Raw genomic sequence first — 22,317 nt, forward strand, 5'->3', positions numbered from 1 at the left:
GAGCTCTTTGGACCTGTATGTAATAGAGATCTTCAAATCTCTGCTTCTAAATCTCCAAGCTTGAATTCTGTCACCACAATGTTAAGTTGATAAATGTTATTCATACACTCTAAAGGACTTAAAGCAAATTAAATACTGATTTTTCTTAAATTGAGAAGCAATGTAATAGGAAATCATAAAATACAGTGGCATTAAATTACAGGAGTCATTTAATGGCAGAGAAGAAATACCAGCAACCCCCCCCCCGCTGCATTTCAGAGCTCTAATTTCAAAATATGGAGAATGCATATTTGTATTCCCAGATCAACAAAAGGAAACTTGCGTAGAAAGATTGGGGGAAAAAAGAGATTATTACAAACAATTTGGAAAGAGGTTGTGAAGTATGGCTTTCAGAGTCATACAAGGCCAAATCTATTTAATCAAACCCTTGGATTTCATTTTCAGGTGTAAGAAATTCATCTCTTACTGAAATCAGAATCATTAGGAATATTTAAACGGGTCTAAGCTGATGCAATTGACTCCAAAAACAAAGAACCCAAACTGAAAAGAGAAACAAGTCAGGGATGTTGACTTAATAATCCCATCTTTGTTCTAGAATAAAAGAATTTACCGGATGGTTGCCCTCTTCATCTACATTCTTTTTCTGCATGCAGAAGTTCCCAGGCCAGGAATTGAACCCAAGCAACAGCAGTGACAACACCAAATCCTTACCCACTAGGCTGCCAGGGAATGCCTACATTTTGTTTTGACAAATATTTTTCAAAGCCCTAGATTTTCCACACAAAACCCTCACATAATTAGTTATATCATTCTCATTATCAGAAAGGAGGAATCATATAAGCTTTTTATGGTACTGGATTATAAAATATCTCACTGAAATTTTATGTAAAGGATATAAAGCATATAAAATAACATTCTGGATAGCATTTTTGTAGTTAAGTTCAGTAGTTTATTTTACATGACTTGTAATAATATTTTTAAAAGAAAATTGTCAGAAATAAGTATAAGGTCTTTTAGGAGCATTGACAAGGATAGTTAGCTTTAATTTAGGGTCTAGGGGAGGCTTCCTAGGGGAGATGATACATGAAATTGAGATGTACGTGTTAGCCAGGTAAGGAAAGTGAGGAAGGGCATTGCAACAAAGTAAACCATATGTAAATGCCTTGCTCTTTTCCATTTTTTTCTTTTTTCCTTTTTAGGGCTGTACCTGCAGCACTAGAGGTCAAATCAGAACCGGAGCTGCCGACCTATACTACAGCCACAGCAACTGGGGATCTGAGGTGCATCTGTAGCCTACACTGCAGCTTCCTAGCAACACCAGATCTTTAACCCACTAAGCAAGGACAGGGATCGAACCTTCATCCTCATGGAGACTAGTTGGGTTCTTAACCGGCTGAGCCAAACGGGACTTCCTTTTCTTTTTCTTTTCTTTTCTTCTTCTTCTTCTTTTTTTTTTTTTTAATTTGATCTTATTACTTAAACAGTTGCATTGCATGGTTAATGAGTGTTTGATTTCTTATTTATGGAATTCAGCAAAAGTTGCAGCAGCCACGACCATTCTAAAAACCTCAATTGAGTAATCCCATCTCAAACAGAATTTGACTAAAGCAACTTTTTTTAAAAAAAATCTGGGCCTTCTGAATGGAGCACTACCTGTTTTAACTTAAAGCTTAAAATAGTTTGAACATATTTCTCTGAGATAAAATATTCTTTGAAGTGTTTTGAATGTTTTAAGCAAAAGCAAATAAACACACGTGATGTTTAATTTGTTTATTAACTCACTTCCAGTGTCCGTTAAAATCGAAGATCCAAATTTTTACCCATTTTTTTGAGTCTCAGCTTTTCCCTATGTCATAAAGAGCTCAAGTCAATGAGCAAGTGCAAATGACATCTTCAGGAAAGAAAAGCTACTATGAAATGTCAATATTTCACAGTCTAAGACATCTGTGCACACAATGGACATTCAAACTCCCTAATACACATTATTTTATAATCCTTCGCATATTTAGCTTTCAAATTCTATTATTATTGCACCTAAAAGAAGCGCAACTTTTTTCCCAAATATTATCCATACCTTTGAAATGCTAAATCGAGAGCCTTTGAAATGAGTTTTGGAAGAAATCTTAAATAACCCACATCCTCATAGATATGTAACACTAAAATGAATTTACTCGATGATTGCCCTTTAACAGCTGTGACTCTTTCTTATAACCTTTAATTTTAATACTTGCAACTGTGTTATAGTGTAGCTCTAGTGCCTTCTCTATGAATATACTCTCTGGACTAGATAAGGGATGTGGAATATTTTTTCATAATAAAGTAGTCATCTGGATTGAATTGTCAGAATCTAATCCGCACGCCACCACTCTTATTTGGTTTTGTGAAATGAACAAAGACATCCACTGTGACACACTCAGAGCAGGATTAAGACATCCTTCAAAACTTCTGATCACTCCAAAGATTAACAAAAATTCCCTGCTAACTTTCACCAGATGTAGGATAATCTTCTATTTTTGCAGTAAGTGTTGAAAGACAGAATTATACAAATGGAGGCACATATATAAATGAGGTTTATATAGCTCTCTTTATATATAACTTTGTCTTCAGGGCTTTGAAAAGTGACATGCTGCTTTCAAGTTAGTATATGAATGAGTAAAAACTACTTTGAAGGTTAGTTATGTTATACTCATACATATTGGAGATAATCTTCCTTAATATTTAAGCTTTACATTTTCTTGTGAATAAATGTTAAGGATCAAGCTTATTTTTCAAACACACATAACTTCTGTGCCAGTCTTCCTCACCTCGCATTAGTTCTTAGGCAAAGCCCTACACAAATTAAAATTTTTACTTCATTTCCTTAATGTTTAATAGACTAGATAGATGTCTTCTATGGTGTAAACAGAACTGGGAATTGGTCTGTTAATTTAAAAAAAAGAAAATTGGACTAAAGAGAGAATTATAAATGTGTATGCATATACCACATACATACAAATATACATAAATTAAATATTTTAACTTAACATGTGAATTTTAAACATTTAAATATATAGCTTATAAAGTGCCTTCATACATGAATCTTTTGATGTTAGAACCAAGGCCTTTCTTTCTGGTATGGTTTTGCTAATGGGAGGTCTCTGAAGGCTTTCTTTCATGAATCACATAATGCATCTTCTATGATTTCAAGTTCTGATTTCATTAAAATGGAATGAAAACAAAACACTTGCAAAGCAATCTGAGGGCAAAACTCTTGTACTTAATGATCAATTGATTGCCCTCCTCCCTCTGTCTTTCACATATCTAACTTGACAGCATGTGAAAATTATTTATTATGAAATATATCAAACACACAAACTATAAATAAAATACATATGTATCATTTAAGGAATAATAACATCACAAAAACTAGTGTACACACAACCAGGTAAGAAATAGAATATCGACAATACCTTAGAAGCCCTTTCTGTCACACACCCCAGAGGAAACTTATAGACTGACTTATATAATAACCGCTCTTGCTTTTCTTTCCAATCTTGCTGTCCTGTATACATCTTTAAATTATATTTTTAGTTTTGCCTTTTAAAATGCTAAATAGGAGTTCCCATTGTGGCTCAGCAGAAATGAATCTGACTAGCGTCCATGGGGATGCAGGTTCAATTCCTGGCCTCACCCAGTGGGTTAAGGATCCATGCCATGAGCTGTGGCGTAGATCGCAGACGTGGCTCGGATCCTGCGTTGCTGTGGTTGTGGTGTAGGCCAGCGGCTACAGCTCCAATTCGACCCCTAGCCTGCAAACCACCATATGCCTCAGGTGCAGCCCTGAAAAGTTAGTAAAGTAAAATAAAATCTTAAGTAAGTGAAATAGAGCTGTATTTTTGTGATTTGCTTCTTCCCCTCAACATTACAGTATTGCATTCGGCTAATCCCCTTCTGCAGCATAGCATTCCATTTGATGACAACACCTCAACTTACCCATTCTACTGCTGATGGTTATTTGGGTTTTTAGTTTAATTCTCCCAAAAGTAGATCCTGAGACAAAGATTTGGATATAAGCAGCCTTTCGGGAAAGTGAGCCCAAGATGCCTGTAAAGAAGGGAGGTAGTAAGACCCAGAAAGAAGAAAAGCCAGTAAACTGTGTGTTCATGAGCAGGTTAGCACTTAACGGTGTTATTCCTGCCGGCAACTTGGAAAGATAGGATGAAACACACGTTAGATTAGTTCACTAAGGGCGGTGGAGGTTAGAATATTTATCCACTAACTCCTGTCCTAAATTGGTTGAAGGTCATCCTGGGGCATTAACTCCCCAGCTCTCATGGCTTGTCCCACACATGGGTTGAGTATGCAAGTACTCCCTCAGGCAGAGATACACAGGGAGCAATCATCTTTCACAGGAGCTGTCTGGGCAGGAAACACAGGAAAATGACCACTTAATATCACATCCCAGCTTTTGATATTCAGGACTTCCTTGTATTGAGTCAGTGGCCCCTGTCCCTGCATTGCCTTTCTGCTTGTCAATGGACTAGTTCTGGCTTTGGATGAACTCTCATTTTCATGTGATTTAATTTTAAAGGAGAGGGATGCTTTGCTAAATGAAATTGACTGGCAACCTGAAAACATTCAAAAGTTTGGGTGAACGGTGACTTCTTTATTTTGAAACTGATGCTTTGAATCTTTTTGGTTAACTTTCCACTTAGCTTTGGAAAAAAAAAAAATCAATCACAGACTTTTAGAGTTGGGAAGAAATGCGAAGCTATCTCATCCCCGAGTCTTCATTTTTGAGTGAGGAAACACAGTCTCAGAGATATGAAGTGGAAATTGTGGAGACAGCGTTTAAGCATTTGTACTGCCTTTGGCAACCACGGAGCAGGAAGAAGCTGAACTGTTCTCTCCCTTCCGGACTCACGTTTACGCTCTCGTTCCTAGTTCCATGGCTACACAATGAAGATTCAAAGGTATTTCAGAATTATACATTTCTTTCTCTTAATTTTATTTATTTTTATTGATGTTGTTTTTATTGATTTGTTTTAGAAACGTCTAGAGTCACTGGACAACCACTGTATAAAATATCAATTTTATTATTGCTCCATTAATAATGCTAATAAAAGGGAGAATGTCACACATCTTTTTTGGCAGAAGGGGAAGGTACCATTGAACCCCAACAACATGTTTCAACAGTGGAGCAAGAGAATTTGGTAGCCTTGTTCCCCTTGCCTCCTACACAGGCCCGTCTTTCTTTCAGCCTCTTTGACTCCCCAGAAAGACTATGTAAATATGCTCAGTGAGGCTGTGTTTACCTGGCCCCGCATTCCCTCAGCCTGGGCGAAACAAATGCCACAAAGCAGACCAAGCAAAGGTCCACCGTGCCTGAAAATTAAGCGGTGTTTCTCCAGTATTTAGTAGTTGCTGTGCCTATGAGATCTAAATACAGACTTTCGAAGCAAAGTGAGGAACACTGAAATGAGCCAAGTCAGCATTTCACTAGTATTAGAAGCTTCCCAGAGAGAAATTTGCCCATGACTATTCATAGTTCTCAGAACTTTCTGTGATATAGCAACAATATTACTGGTGACTCAAAGCAGGATTTCATAGAAGAGAACCACTTCTGAATTTTTTTAAACTATTTTTTTTTAACACATGAAATTACACACAATACAAAATACTTGTTTTACAAGTTGAAATCTTTACAGTTACGGATACAATTACAGTAATGCAAGTAATATTAGTGCATTCACTTAGAGCAGTTATCTATCTTCGTCGGGCTTAATGCAAAGCCAGGAATGAATTGTTTGCTTAAATTGCTTTCTAGTCTTTGTATTAAAAAAAGAAAAATTACTTCTACTTTGTGTATAATATGTCAGAATGAGAAACAAGGCCGACAATTAAGTAGTCTGGTATGTCTACGAAAGGGAGATTATATTCTGATAGCTTTTAAGTTGTAAATCCTGAAGTTTTGGTTGTGTATGTCTATCAAATCATCACTATCTCAGCTTTCAGGAGAATTACATCATCTTTGGTTATAGGCTGCCAACAAAACAGAAACTATAGACTACACCAGTTTTTTCCAAAGAATCCTGTATTTTAATGAATAGCTGAATAAATAGACATTAATTATGAAATTCACATTAAGATAGAAGAAAATCCAAACATTCTGATTGCTTTTTCTCTTAAATTTGATAGCTACTACAAAACATACTATTTATGTTAGGGTAAAAATAAGCTGAATCGCAGGAGTGTAACTGGGACGTGCTGGCAGATATATACAATAACATGGAGGAGCCATAAAATGAAAGTGTTTATATGTACATCATTTTTTTCCTTATTTTTTTGCATGGAGAAACACTGTTTTATAAAATGGGAAAACACACAGTAGACCACATGCAACAAGGACCAATACAATGTGCACAGCAGAATAATCCAACAAGACACAAGAACTATGGGTTTAAAAAAGAATTTGGGGGCAGCAAAAAAAAAAAAAAAAAAAAAAAAAAGGAAAGAAGTGAAACCTGGAATGCTTTCTTATTGAGGTTTCAGAATATAAATTTGTCTAACAAGCCTCTTGATAGTTTTCAAAAGTTCCCACTTGACCACCTAGGGTTGAAGTGTAGAGCTAAAAATAAACCATCGTATTATACAAAATTTTGTATATTAGCATACAAAAGGTAACAATTTACTTTTTGTATAAAATATAACCTTTTGATAGTATATTTATTTCACATATGTATAAATATAACCCAAAGAATATGCTTTAAGTATTTCTACCAAAATATTCTTTACAAAAGTTTACAAAACAAGTAATTTATTTATATTTACAACCCAGCACAGAAAAGATTTTCAGGCCAGTGATGTTGGTATTGTGTAAAAGAAAGAGAGTGCTTCTAGTCATCTGGAAGAGGATTTTGTAGAACTTTCAAAATGTGTTCTTTCTAGAACAGGTATTTAAAGAGTTATTAAATGACTTCAGTTAAATATCATTTGATAATTGAATATGTGAGTGTATAACTAAAAAGGATGAAGACAGCCTGTGTTCCTCTGGAATGAGGAAAATGATAGTGATATTTTGTATACATCCCGAATCAGCCCACATCTCCCCCATTTTACAGCTGATCTATTCCGTGACTCAACAGGAACTCTTATTTTGATACAGTGCTCAGCCCTGAGGGAGAAAACCTGGACAGAAAGGGCCCATCTAGCATGTGGCAATGATTCATCACATCAGGGACGGAAGAATGAGTAGGCTGCTACTAACAGGGCATGCTCTGTTTAGCTGTTCACCCAGATCATGCATCCAAATAAGGCCAAATTGTTTTTTCTCTCAATCAGGCTTTCCTTCAAATGCGATAAAATAGATTTGTACCCACCGGTACCTGCCATCCCGGTCCTGACTTTTTGCTTCTTATCTTCAACCAAAACATGATACCTTCTAATCTCAGTTTTGGTCTCTAAACTTCCTTTTCTTACAAATCAGTCTCTGGTCATCAAAATAAGCAGGCAGGGCCAGGCTCAAGTTCACCCAGCTTGAGAACTAATCAGCAGGGTCATCACGATAAGCAACACCCCAGCTTATCTGTGGTCGAATCCATCTCCTTTAGAGCAAGGCCCAGTGGGGTGTTTTCTTTTTTAAAAAGTGAAAGCTGATGCAGACAGGTGTGCACTAATATTTCGGTGTGATTAGGACCAGTTGTGACTGAATCCAAGATGTGGAAACTGGATTCAAAAATTGGTTGTGGAAGCCCAAATGAAGTTGGCCAGCTCTGTGTTCTTGTTTCATCACTAGACATAGCACAGCACATGTGAGAAAAGTGAAAAAGTGAGAGGGTGAATCTGGGGAAGAAATTCCATTGTCCCCTGGATACTCCCTAGGTTCTATCAGAGACCCTGTTTGGTTACTGCAAACAAACCTATAGCGTTTCAGTCTACCCTGGACGTCTTAGGAAACCTAAATGAAAAGGCAGAATGGAGAGATTAAAACATACTTATATATCTATGACAGCAAATTAAGGAATTTGTTGCTTGGAGCTTGGACCTAGTATCTCCTCATGACATGGGGTTTAAACAAGCTACAAATTCTACTACTTTTCTTTCAGGAAGAAAAGGAGCTTAGGAAGCCTATTTTATACAACTAATTACACATCAACATCACAGTTCTGTTTGGAGAAACTGGATACTGTGTTCCGGAGTTTAGACAGGGAAAAGTGATCCCACTGTTTTGCTTTCGGGTTTGAGATTTAAAACAAGCATTTGGACCAAAACGTTTCCTACGGCAGTTACTTTTTTGCTTTCCATTGCTAAACCCAGGTATCTTCATGTCGTTCAGCTAAAAGTCAACAGTTTGGCCTTGACAGAGTCCTTGTAAAATACTGCCTTTTAGTGCTTGGAGTTTGTGAATTGTCTCCTTTTTCTCCTCTAGGAGTTGTTCCCCAAGATTTCATCGAGATTGATGTCTTTCATCCAGTCATCATTACCAGGCTCTGTCTTCAATAAAGAATCGATGAAATCAGCATCACTGTTTAGGGCAGGGCCCATGTTATCAGTCTGTTGGTTGAGAAAGTCAAAAGCTAAGTCACTGCCATGGTCAGTTCCTTGAAAAGCCCTGGAACTTTGGCTGGGTGAAGGAAAACTGCCGGGTGTCAGGGATGGTGGCTGGTTTATGCCTGTCCTCGACCCTGTTCCTGACTGGTTCAAATTCGGCAAAATCTGTGAGCTTAGCTGATTGGGTCTGAGATTCAGACTTCTGAGCGGACCCATGGTTTGTCCATTTAATGTCTGGCTCATTTGGTTCATGGGCCGCATTTGCACTGCTGGTGTTAACTGATTAGGAGGAGCCACCGCTCTCTGGGAGAACTGCTGGCCACCTACCGCCTGCTGCAGGGGCTGGTTTGGAGTATAGGCTGTAGGGGTGCCGGTGGGGAAGCGAACTCCTGTGGACTTCAGTGCTTCCTGCTGTTTGGTTGTTGCTTCTTGAGAGGCCCAGTTTGGCGCTGTTGTGTTGGATGTGATCATTACATTCGATGTTCTCTGGGCTGGCAGGCTTGCCATGCTATGGGTTAAATTTGGTCTTAATTGCTGCGAATTGCCAACAGACCCAGCTCCAAAAGTGGCCACATTATTATTACTATTACTGGGCCCTAAAGTAGGTGGCCGTGGCATCAGAGGGTTGTTCTGACTTGCTATCAATTGGTTTGGGTTTCTCTGTTGGGTGAGTTGATTCATTCCTGAAGTGACGCTGTATGTGCCAGGTTGACTGCAAGGCAGATTCCCGTACATTCCTATGTTCTGAACTGCTGTGGATAAGGATGGCATTCTTGTCCCGTGAGAAGTTGACATGAGGCTGGAATTTGGAGTTAAAATGGGTTGGGTTGAAACTGGGTTTGCCAATGGCTGGTTAGAGTTTAAACTCACTGTTGATGAGCCACCTAAGAAAAAGAAGATAATTATATTAGTTTATAACAGTAGATTATCCTCTCTCTTATATTAATTTAGAATCGCTTGTCAACTCTGAAACTGGGTGTAAGAACAAATAAAAAGAAATAATCATCACAACATATTGTATGAATGGAATAAGGCAGCTTTGGGGGGAAGTATCACCCCAAGTTATCTCTTGGTCAAGAGTTTACACATTCTAAAAAGAAGACTGAAATGGAACAGTTCTATTTTGTAAGCTTAACTTTATTCTTCTTCTGGAATCATTGAGGGGAAGTGATAGTCAATCTTCCATTTTGAACTAGCTTGACTCTGTTCTAAGACCAAAGACTGCAACTTTGAATAGCCAGCTGTCATGAAATCCATGCTACTGGTTACCCCTGGGTCCAAATTAGAAAGTGTTGGATGAACCCTATACATGGCTACTAGATTAATAGTCCATATCTATGGCTTTTAAAAGCATGCCCAGTTTTCATCTGCATCCTCCCCATTTAAGAAAGTGCCACAAGCTGGCTAAATTCCCATCTCCTCAAACATCCAGAATTCAGCGTACTCCATGCTCCAGTGATTATTCCTATACAGAAAGCATTCTGCTCTAGGAGGTATAGTTATTACTATATTGTTATCCACACACCATGAGCTACTTCTGTTCATGCCATTTCCTTTTCATATGCTGCCCTTCTTACCTCACCACACCAAGCCCTATCTTTTTTTCAGAGGCTCCAGCCAAGGTCCAAGCTCCTTCATTAAACTTTCCCTGATATTCTAGCCTCTCTCTCAAGCAGCATTTGCTCTTTGGAATTTTCATTTAGCGAACGGCTTCTATATTGGGAAATCTGTGGAGCCTCCCAGTGCCTGCCCATTACATTGATGCCTGTAAATACGTGATTGCATGTGGGACCACTGACTCCAGGCTGCTGAATAGGAAGCCTCCATATATCAGATAGTGATTAAGTGACATATTGAAACCTTTCTGGCTAGGGAAGGTTAAAATCATCATGGGAGGAGGACGGGATTAAGATGGCGGAATAGAAGGACTGGAGCTCAACTTCTCTCCTAAAAACAACAAAATTCACAACTAAAGACTGAGCACTCTTCGCCCAAATGGACCGGAAACCTTAAAAAAGATACCCTACTTCAGAAGAAAAAGAGGAGGCCACATCAAGAGGTAGGAGGGGCGATTTCATGATATAAACAACCCCATACCCCCTGGGTGGGAAGCTCCACAGACTGGAAACTAACTGGTTCACAGAGACTCACCTACAGGAGTGAGAGTTCTGAGCCACACATCAAACTCTCACATGTGGGGATCTGGCACTGGGAGAAAGAGCCCCAGAGCATCTGGCATTGAAGGCCAGTGGGGCTTGTGTGCAAGAGCTCCACGGGACTGGGGAAAATGGAGACCCCATTCTTAAAAGGCGCACACAGGCTTTCATGTGAACTGAGTCCCTGGGCAAAGCAAAGTCTCCAAGGGAATCTGGGTCAAACCCAACTGCAGTTCTTGGAGGACATCCTGGGAAAACAGGGGTGAACGTGGCTTGTTGTGAGGGAAGGACTTGAAAGCGAAACTCTCAGGGATATTCAGCAACAGTGCCTTTCTCTGGAGGTGGCCATTTTGGGAAAATCTGGCCCCACCTGTCAGCCAGCTGCTGAGAAGCCCCAGGGCAAACAACAAACAAGGTGGGATCACAGCCCCGCCCCTCAGTAAACAGACTACATAAAGACCCTCAGGTACACAGCTGCCTCTAATCCCATCCAAAGACTAAGCCCCACCCACAAGAGGGATTAGAATCGGCTCCACCTACCAGGGGGCAGGCATCAGCCCCTCCCATCAGGAAGCCTACAGCAAGCCCCCATACTGACTTCAGCCACAGAGGGGCAGACATTAGAAGTAAGAGAGGCTACAACTCTGTTATCTGTAAGAAGGTCACCACACCAAAAACCTATAAAAATGAAAAGACAGAGGACTATAACTCAGATGAGGGAGAAAGGAAAAACCCCAGAAAATCAGCTAAGCCATGAGGAGAGTCTCGGCCTCCAGGAAAAACTTTAGACTGTTGATGCTGAAGATGATGCAAGACATTGGAAATAAACTGGAGGCAAAGATGGATAACTTACAGGAAACACTGACCAAAGAGATACAAGATATAAAACTTAAACAAGAAGAGATGAAAAATACAATAACTGAAATAAAAAATTCACTAGAAGCAGCTAACAGCAGAATACAGGAGGCAGAAGAACAAATAAGCGAGCTGGAGGACAGATTAGTGGAAATTATGGATGCAGAACAGAAAAGAGAAAAAATATTGAAAACAAATGAAGAGAGTCTCAGAGAACTCTGGGACAACATGAAATGCATCAACATCTGTATTATAGGGGTGCCAGAAGGAGAAGAGAGAGAGAAGGAGACAGAAAAAATATTCCGAGAGATAATAGCCAAAAATTTCCCTAACATGGGGAAGGGATCACTCACTCAAATCCAGGAAGCACAATGAGTACCATATAAAATAAACCCAAGGAGGAACACCCCGAGACACATACTAATCAAACAGACCAAAATTAAAGACAAAGAGAAAATCTTGAAAGCAGCTAGGGAAAAGAAACAAATAACATACAAGGGAACCCTGATAAGGCTATCGGCAGATTTTTCAACAGAAACTCTGCAGGCCAGAAGGGAGTGGCATGATATACTTAACCCGTGATGAAAGGAAAAAACCTCCAACCAAGATTACTCTACCCAGCAAGGCTCTCATTCAGATTTGAAGGAGAAATCAAAACCTTCTCAGATAAGCAAAAGCTGACAGAATTCAGCAACACTAAACTAGCCTTACAACAAATACTAAAGGAACTTCTATAGGCAGAAAAGAACAAGATAAGAAGGAAAGGAAAAAGAGCAGCAAACCCAAACCCAAAGTAATTAATAAAATGGCAATAAGAACATACATATCAATAATTACCCTAAATGTGAATGCACTAAACACCCCAACCAAAAGACATAGACTGGCTGAATGGATACAAAAACAAGACCCATATATATGCTGTCTTCAAGAGACCCACTTCACTTCTAGGGACACTTACAAATTGAAAGTGAGAGGATGGAAGAAAATATTTCATGCAAACAGGGATCCAAAGAAAGCTGGAGTAGCAATACTCATATCAGACAAAATAGACTTTAAAATGAAGAATATTTTAAGGGACAAAGAAGGACATTACATAATGATCAAAGGATCAATCCAAGAAGATGATATAACAATTTTAAATATCTACACATCCAACACAGGTTCACCACAATATATAAGGCAACTGCTAACAACCTTAAAAGGACAAATCAACAATAACACAATCATAGTGGGGGACTTTAACACCCCACTTACAGCAATGGACAGATCAACCAGACAGAAAATCAATAAGGAAACACAGGCCCTGAATGAAGCATTAAACCAGATGGACTTAAGAGATATGTATAGGACATTTCATCCAAAAGCAACAGAATACACATTCCTCTCAAGTGCACATGGAACATCCTCTAAGATTGATCACATCCTGGGCTACAAATCCAACCTCAGTAACTTTAAGAAAATTTAAATCATATCAAGCATCTTTTCCGACCACAATGCTATACGACTGGAAATCAACAACAAGGAAAAAACTGCAAAAAACACAAACACGTGGAGACTCAACAACATGCTACTAAACAACCAATGGATCACTGAAGAAATCAAAGAGGAAATTAAAAAATACCTAGCAGCAAATGACAATGAAGATACAACACTCCAAAACCAATGGGATGCAGCAAAAGCCATTCTAAGAGGAAAGTTTATAGCAATACAAGCCCACCTCAGGAAACAAGAAAAAGCCCAAATAAACAGGCTAACTTTACATCTAAAGCAGCTTGAGAGAGAAGAACAGACAAGACCTAAAGTTAGTAGAAGGAAAGAAATCATAAAGATGAGAGCAGAAATCAATGAAATAGAAACAAAGAAAACCATAGAAAAGATCAATGAAATGAAAAGCTGGTTCTTTGAAAAGATCAACAAAATTGATAAACCCCTAGCCAGACTTATCAAGAAAAAAAGAGAGAGGACTCAAATCAATAAAATTAGAAATGAAAAATGAGAAGTAACAACAGAAATCACAGAAATACAAAGGATCACAAGAGACTACTATATGCAACTATATGCCAATAAAATGGAAAACCTAGAAGAAATGGACAAATTCTTAGAAAAGTACAATCTTCCAAGACTAAACCAAGATGAAAGAGAAAAGATGAATGGACCCATCACAAGTACTGAAATTGAAACTGTGATTAAAAAACTTCCAACAAACAAAAGTCCAGGACCAGATGGCTTCACAGGTGAATTCTATCAAACATTTAGAGAAGAGCTAACACCTCTCCTTCTGAAACTATTTCAAAAAATTGCAGAGGAAGGGATACTCCCAAACTCATTCTATGAGGCCACCATCACCCTGATACCAAAACCAGACAAAGACTCCACGAAAAAAGAAAACTATAGGCCAATTTCACTGATGAACATCGATGCAAAAATCCTCAACAAAATACTAGCAAACTGCATCCAACAATACATTAAAAGGATTGTACATCATGATCAAGTGGGATTTATCCCAGGGATGCAAGGGTTCTTCAACATCTGCAAATACGTCAGTGTGATACACCACATTAACAAACTGAAGAATAAAAACCATACGACCCTCTCAATAGACGCAGAAAAAGCCTTTGACAAAATCCAACACCCATTTCTGATAAAAACCCTTCAGAAAGTGGGCATAACGGGAACCTACCTCAACATGATAAAGGCCATATTCGACAAACCCACAGCGAACATCATTCTCAATGGTGAAAAGCTGAAAGAATTCCCGCTGAGATCAGGAACAAGACAAGGATGCCTGCTCTCACCACTACTCTTCAACATGGTTCTGGAAGTCCTAGCCACAGCAATCAGAGAAGTCAAAGAAATAAAAGGAATCCAAATTGGAAAGGAAGAAGTAACAACTATCGCTATTTGCAGATGACATGATACTATACCTAGAGAATCCTAAAGACTCTACCAGAAAACTGTTAGAGCTCATCCATGAATTTGGCAAAGTTGCAGGATACAAAATCAATACACAGAAATTGACAGCGTTTCTATATACTAACAATGAAAAAGCAGAAAGGAAATTAGGGAAGCAATCCCGTTTACCATCATATCCAAAAGAATAAAATGCCTAGGAGTAAACCTACCTAAAGAAACAAAAGACCTATACTCTGAAAACTACAAGCCATGGATGAAAGAAATCAAAGATGACACAAATAGATGGAAAGATATACCATGCTCATGGATTGGAAGAGTTAATATTATCAAAATGACTATACTACCTAAGGCAATCTACAGATTCAATGCAATCCCTATCAAATTACCAAGGATATTTTTCACAGAACTTGAACAAAATATTTTACCCCAGAATAGCCAAAGACATCCTGAAAAAGAAAAATGGAGCTGGAGGATCAGGCGCCTGGACTTCAGACTACACTACAAAGCAACAGTCGTCAAAACTGCATGGTACCGGCACAAAGACAGAAATATAGATCAGTGGAACAGGATAGAAAGCCCAGAATTAAACTCACGCACCTACAGCCAATTAATCTATGACAAAGGAGGCAAGAATATACAATGGGAGTTCCCGTCGTGGCGCAGTGGTTAACGAATCCGACTAGGAACCATGAAGTTGTGGGTTCGATCCCTGCCCTTGCTCAGTGGGTTAATGATCTGGCATTGCCGTGAGCTGTGGTGTAGGTTGCAGACGCAGCTCGGATCCCGAGTTACTGTGGCTCTGGCATAGGCTGGCAGCTACAGCTCTGATTAGACCCCTAGCCTGGGAAACTCCATATGCCGCGGGAGCGGCCCAAGAAATAGCAAAAAGACAAAAAAAAAAAAAAAAAAAAAAAAAAGAATATACAATGGAGAAAGGACAGCTTGTTCAATAAGTGGTGCTGGGAAAACTGGACAGCCACATGGAAAAGAATGAAATTAGAACACTCCCTAACACCATACACAAAAATAAACTCCAAATGGATTAAATACCTAGATATAAGACCAGACACTATAAAACTCCTAGAGGAAATCATAGGCCAAACACTCTCTGACATAAACAAGAGCAACATCTTCCCAGATCCACCTATCAGAGTATTGACAGTAAAAAGAAAAATAAACAAATGGGATCTAATGAAACTTCTGCACAGCAAAGGAAACCCTAAACAACACAAAAAGACAACCCACAGAATGGGAGAAAATCTTTGCAAGTGAATCGACTGACAAGGGATTCATCTCCAAAATTTATAAACACCTTCTGCAGCTCCATACCAAAAAAACAAACAAGCCTATCAAAAAATGGGCAGAAGATCTAAACAGACAATTCTCCAAAGAAGACATCCAGATGGCCAAAAAACACATAAAAAGATGTTCAACGTCATTCATTATTAGAGAGATGCAAATCAAAACCACTCTGAGGTACCACCTTACACCAGCCAGAATGGCCATCATCAAAAAGTCTACAAACAATAAGTGCTGGAGAGGGTGTGGAGAAAAAGGAACACTAGTACACTGTTGGTGGAATTGTAAATTGGTGCAACCACTGTGGAAAGCAGTATGGAGATTCCTCAGAAAACTAAACATAGAACTACCATTTGATCCAGCAACCCCACTCCTGGGCATCTATCCAGAGAAAACAACGACTCGCAAAGACACATGTACTCCAATGTTCACTGCAGCACTATTTACAATAGCCAAGACATGGAAACAACCTGAATGTCCATCGACAGAGGAGTGGATCCAGAAGATGTGGTACATACACACAATGGAATATTACTCAGCCATTAAGAAGAACGAAATACCACCATTTTTTGCAACATGGATGGACCTGGAAACTATCATGCCAAGTGAAGTCAGCCATACAATGAGACACCAACATCAAATGCTTTCACTGACACGTGGAATCTGAAAAAAGGACAGACTGAACTTCTTTGCAGAACAGATGCTGACTCACAGACATTGAAAAACTTATGGTCTCTGGAGGAGACAGTTTGGGGGGTGGGGGGATGTGCCTGGGCTGTGGGATGGAAATCCTGTGAAATCAGATTGTTATGATCATTATACAACTACAGATGTGATAAATTCATTTGAGTAATAAAAAAATGGGGAAAATAAATAAATAAATAAATAAATGTATATACTTATGTGAAAGTAAAAGAAAAAAAAATCATGGGAAAACATTTTGAGGGGCACAAGTGGAACAGCAGAAAGACAAACACAAGTGCCTGCAAGATGATACATTCCAAAAGAGAAAGAATTTATGCCTGTTTTGTTCACCATCATATTCTCCAAGTCTAGAGGACAGTGCAAAGTCAGTATATAATTAACATTTATGGAATGAATGAATGAGTGAATGAAAGATTAAAGCAAAGATATAACTTGGATAGAGATACCCTTGTAAAGTACTCTCCCTGCAGAGAGGCAGAAGGGCCCAGAGAATCAGAGATCCTGACCCAGGGAAACGAAACACCCACAGCAAGAGCAGAATGGTGGTACCTGAGCAGAGCAGGGCTGCACTGTAACCCTAGGATATTCCCTACTGCTTGAGGACAGCTGGCATGTGCACAACTTGACTGAAGCTTAAAATATGTCCCCAATTAGACCACATGCCCTTTGAAGGCAAGAGCAGTCTCTTGTATCTCCAGGTTTAGCACAGGGACCTGACTGTAGTTTGATGAAGAGGGATCAGAGTCAGACAGGAGACACTTGGACAGTGGCTCAGAGCTCACAGTTGGCTGATAAGGTTAAGTAGCATCATCTTGGTATTTCAAGGTTTCCTGAAAAGGGAATTTACACTATGGAAATGCTTTGCGGGGGGCGGGGGGGGAACATGTAGAGGTTCTAAAAATCCCTCCCTCTTGGATGCCCTCTATTTTAACAATATGTTCTGAGGAGGATTAAGAGGAGAGTGGTATTTTTAAACAACCAGAATAGAGACAATTTCCATAAAAGTCACAATTTCTTTTTCTTTTTAGGGCCGCACCTGCAGCACATGGAAATTCCCAGGCTATGGATTGAGTCAGAGCTGCAGCTGTGGGCCTACACCGCAGCCACAGCAACAGAGGATCTGAGCCGCGTCTGTGGCCTACATCACAGTTTGTGGCAATGCCAGATCCTTAATCCACTGAGTGAGACCAGGGATCAAACCTGTATCCTCGTGGATACTAGTCGGGTTCTTAACCCACTAAGCCACAACAGGAACTCCAAGGTCATAAAAAGTAATCACAGCTAATCTTTAGAAGCTCCTAATATGGGAAACTGTTCCAGGTGGTTTCCATATGTCATTTCTAACATTAACACCTGGGCAAGGTAATTATAATGGTGCTGAGGATAAAATAAAAAGTGATTAAAAAAAAAAAGTTTGTGTTGTGCTTGTTGCTTATTTCATCCTCATAAGACGGGGAAGTACAGTGCTCTAAAGCAGTGATTCTTTTTTTTTTTTTTTTTTTTAATCTTTTTGTCTTTTTAGGGCTGCACCCACGGCATATGGAGGTTCCCAGGCTAGGGGTCTAATCGGAGCTGTAGCTGCCGACCTACGCCAGAGTCACAGCAACGCCAGATCCGAGCCTCACCTGTGAACTACACCATAGCTCACAGCAATGCCGGATCCCTAACCCACTAAGCGAGGCCAGGGATCGAACCCGAAACCTCACGGGTCCTCATCAGATTCGTTTCCACTGTGCCATGACGGGAATGCCTAGAGCAGTGATTCTTAACCCATCTGGGGGTCAGCAGTTGGATGCTAAGGACGCTTCTCTTAGGAAAGTGCCCCTATGCACTGTGGGAGAGACTTTTAGGTCCCTCCCAAATATCCAACCTCCCTGTCTTCCTTAGAAACAGAGCCTGGATTTTTTAGCAGTGCGCCCAGCTGAGAAACCACATCTGCCAAACTGCCTTGCTGATGGAGGGTCCATATGAAGAAATTCTGGCTAATGGTGGAAGTTACCAGGTGAGTGGCTAAGAAACCTGCTTTAAAGAAAGGGAATCCGACTCATTTGGGAGGACATTTTAGCTTTTCCGCCCTTTCAGCTTTCTATCTGGAACATGGAAAGGAAGGCTGGTGATGTGGTGTCTGCAAGGCAATCCTTAGGATGGGAGCTACGTGCTCAAGAAGGCGGAGTGGAAAGACAGAAGAAGCCTGGCTCCCTGATGACATGGTAGAGCCACCAAAGCAGCTTAGACTGCTGGCCTTGGGGATCTTTTATATGAATGGGAAAAGAAACACCCAAACATTTACCTTGAATTTTATATAATATTTCAAAGGGCTCTTAGCTTCTTCCCCCAAACCCATGGATAGGCCATGGTATAAGAAGCCATGTTCCAAATAAAACCCATCTTTTCTGTCAACCTCCTGGAGAACAGACTCAAATAGAGAATCCTATTTTTGCCCTGAGACAAAGCAATCTTAGAGAATGGAATACATATATCCCATTCTTAATTTTCGTGGAAAGATGCATCTGGTACATTTGAAAGAGTTTAAGTAAATTAGAATAGCATATTTATTGCTACACTTAAGAGGACTAGAACACATTAATAAGCAGAAATATTCACAGCCCTTGCTGCTTCAGAGCATCTCCTTTATGGCTTCCTGGACAGGTGAAGGTAACATGTAAAGCAGAGAGACTTTGGGAAACTTGAGAACGAGCTTAATTTACATGAGAAGGTGCAGAAAGTTCTGGCCAGAAAAGACTTGAATAGATGCTGACTAGGAGAAGGCAGGGGCCACGCAGGCTAAATCTGAGAGTTCTTTGGGAGTTCAGAGAGTGGGAGGAGAATGATTTTAGGATGATGCTTGCCACCTATGTTATATTGAGAGACTCATTAAGAAGTTTTTGTTTGTTTGTTTGTTTTTTAGGGCCGCACCTATGGCATGTGGAAGTTCCAATGCTAGGGGTCGAATCGGAGCTACAGCCACACCACAGCTATAGCAACGCAAGATCCAAGCTGCATCTATGACCTACACCACAGCTCATAGCAACAGCAGATCCTTAATCCACAGAGTTAGGCCAAGGATCGAACCTGCGTCCTCATGGATCTTAGTTGGGTTCGTTAACCACTGAGCTACGAAGGGAACTCCCAAGAAATTTTACTCTAACTATTCACAGTAGCCAAGACAGGGAAGTAATCTAAATGTCCATTGACAGATGAATGGATTAAGAAGATGCAGTACATATATGCAATGGAATATTACTCAGAATGAAATAATGCCATTCACAGCAACATGGATGCAACTAGAGATTATCATACTGAGTGAAATAAGTCAGAAAGAGAAGAACAAGTACCATATGATATCACTTATATGAGGAATCTAAAATGTGGCACAAATGAGCCTATCTACAGAAAGAAACAGACTCACAGACATGGAGAATAGACTGTAGCTGCCAAGGGGGAGAGGGGAGGGAGTGGGATGGACTGAGAGTTTGGAGTTTATAGATGCAAACTATTACATTTATACCCAGTTATGTGGATGGCTTCTTGCCCTTTCTGGAGGTTTAAGGTCTTCTGCCAGCATTCAGTAAATGTTCAGTGTGAATCGTTCTACATACAGATTTTTTTTTTTTAACGTGTTTGTGGGAAAAGGTGAGCACCACGTCTTACTTCTCCACCCTCTTGATCCTTCCTCACAAACTATTACATTTAGAATGGATAAGCAACGAGGTCCTACTGTACAGCACAGGGAATTACATCCAGTCTCTTGGGATAGAACATGACTGAAGATAATATACAAAAGGGAATGTGTATGTATAGATGACTGGGTCAATTTGCTGTATAGTAGAAATTGGCACAACGTTGTAAATCAACTATAATTTTTAAAAAGAAGTTTTGCTTTATATCTTAAATGTGATCCATTTTTGGTGTTTTTGAGAAAATACACTGACTTATTTTGCTTTTCAGTTATTTTTTGGTGAGAGTATCTTTGTCTTTGAGAGATGAGCCTAAAGGTGGAGACAAAAAGACTGGGTTCTGTGCAAGTTATAAATGTGACTACAAGAGAGAAATGCCTGATCACCTTACACTATCTGGATCAAGATACAGTTTTTTGTTTTTTTTTTTTTTTAGGGCTGCACTTGCGGCATATGGAGGTTCCCAGGCTAGGGATCTAATTAGTGCTATAGCTGCCGGCCTACGCCAGAGCCACAGCAACGCCAGATATGAGTGGTGTCTTTGACCTACACCACAGCTCACAGCAATGCTGGATCCTTAACCCACTGAGCAAGGTCAGGGATCGAACCCAAAACCTCATGGTTCCTAGTCAGATTCATTAACCACTGAGCCATGATGGGAACTCCAGGATACACTTTTGGAAGGAGAATGGGAGAATGGCTGAACCAAGTAGTTACAAAATACATACAGTTTTGTGACTGTCAGAGATAGTCCTGAGAGCAGTGAAAAATGTGAATAAGGCAAAAGAGTAAGCAAGAAAAACTGAAGAGTGGACTAAAAATATTAAACCTTGATCTTGATCTGAAAGTTAAGGAGTTCCCACTGTGGCACAGCAGGTTAAGGATCTGGCATTGTCTTTGCAACCCCATGGGTTTGATCCGTGACTCGGTGCAGTGGGTTAAAGGTTGGGCATTGCTGTGGCTGTGGTGAAGGTCGCAGTGGTGATTCAATCCCTATCCAGGAGCCTCCATGTACTACAGGTAGGACCAAAAAAAATAAAAAATAAAAAAAATAAAAAAAAAGAAAAGAAAGGGAGAAAGAGAAGGAAGGATGGAAGAAAGGAAGGAAAGATAGTTAAATGGGAGCTAGGGCAGGATTCTAAGATGTTACAATTAAACACAAGATGGGGCAAGGAGGAAATATTAACCAAGTGAACAGTTTTCTTTCTTGCACAGTTAGGATTTCTATTAATTTTTAAGAAAACCTTACCAGAATACTGAGCTGCTGGCTGCATATTTCCCACACTTCTTCTTTGGTCTTTATAATCCGGGGGTGGCCTTGTCAAATGTCTGTTTATCTGATCTTGTGGAGCAATTTTCTCCTTGAAAACACAAATAAAAACATATTAAATGGCATTGATACTGACCCACTTGTGAAAATATATAGGTTGCTGTTCAAGAATATAAGAATTTGCTGTCACAGTTGTGAATCATGGACCATACTTAATTTTTACTTATGATTTGCAGTCATTGTGGCAAATCGTGGACCCTGTTTAGTGATAAATGTTTTCAATTTCAATTTCCTGCATAGAAGTGTAATTTCTACTTCTCCTTAACATTCAATGTGTGCTATGGGTCTGGTAACTTTATTTTGCAATTAGCTTTCAGTGAGGATGAAATTTCTGTAATTTCTATAATTCTAGTTTCTAATTTTGTTTTGTAGCACACCTGCTATACCTATATAGAATTCTGGTCCCACCAAGCATGGAAGGTGTAGGAATAGGATTGCCAGATAAAAATGCAGGTCACTCAGGCATTCTGTGTTTTTAGTTGCTATATCTGACAACTCTAGATAGGAGGAAATAACCCTCAGATACTGACTGATATGGGCACTGTATTACCTCATCCCCCTTCCCCCAATAAACAACCTCTTAATAGATGACTATCATTCCCTCTTAATAGATGACTAAATGGAAGCTTCCTTAGGGTAAGTAATTTGTGGAAGATCACACAGTGGTAGAACAGAAACCAAATCTGTGTCAAAACCTCAGGCTTTCCACCCCTACAACGCAAGGGCATTTGGCTGCTCCATTTCTCTGTGCCCCATTCTCAGAGCCCTGAAATTTCCCAGGCTCCCTTCTGGAATCAGCCACCTCTAGATCTTCAGAGTGGGTGAGTTTGGGGGCTAACAGAGGAAATAGGGG

At 39.7% G+C, this 22,317-nt stretch overlaps 1 protein-coding gene across 2 annotated transcripts in view; it reads right to left on the reverse strand.

Annotated features, from left to right (window-relative positions):
• Positions 1,496-22,317, reverse strand: part of MAML2 (mastermind like transcriptional coactivator 2) — a 379,664-nt gene continuing 358,842 nt past the window's right edge. For both annotated transcript variants that reach the window (XM_021102335.1, XM_021102334.1), the window contains 2 exons: positions 21,384-21,495; positions 1,496-9,413 (listed from right to left, as the gene is read on the reverse strand). In XM_021102335.1, the coding sequence (XP_020957994.1) occupies positions 8,404-9,413; positions 21,384-21,495 (1,122 nt within the window). In that variant the 3' untranslated portion in view covers positions 1,496-8,403. The remainder of the gene's footprint in view (positions 9,414-21,383; positions 21,496-22,317) is intronic.

This window comes from Sus scrofa, chromosome 9, assembly GCF_000003025.6.
Source record: "Sus scrofa isolate TJ Tabasco breed Duroc chromosome 9, Sscrofa11.1, whole genome shotgun sequence".
In the NCBI taxonomy this organism is placed as follows: domain Eukaryota; kingdom Metazoa; phylum Chordata; class Mammalia; order Artiodactyla; family Suidae; genus Sus; species Sus scrofa.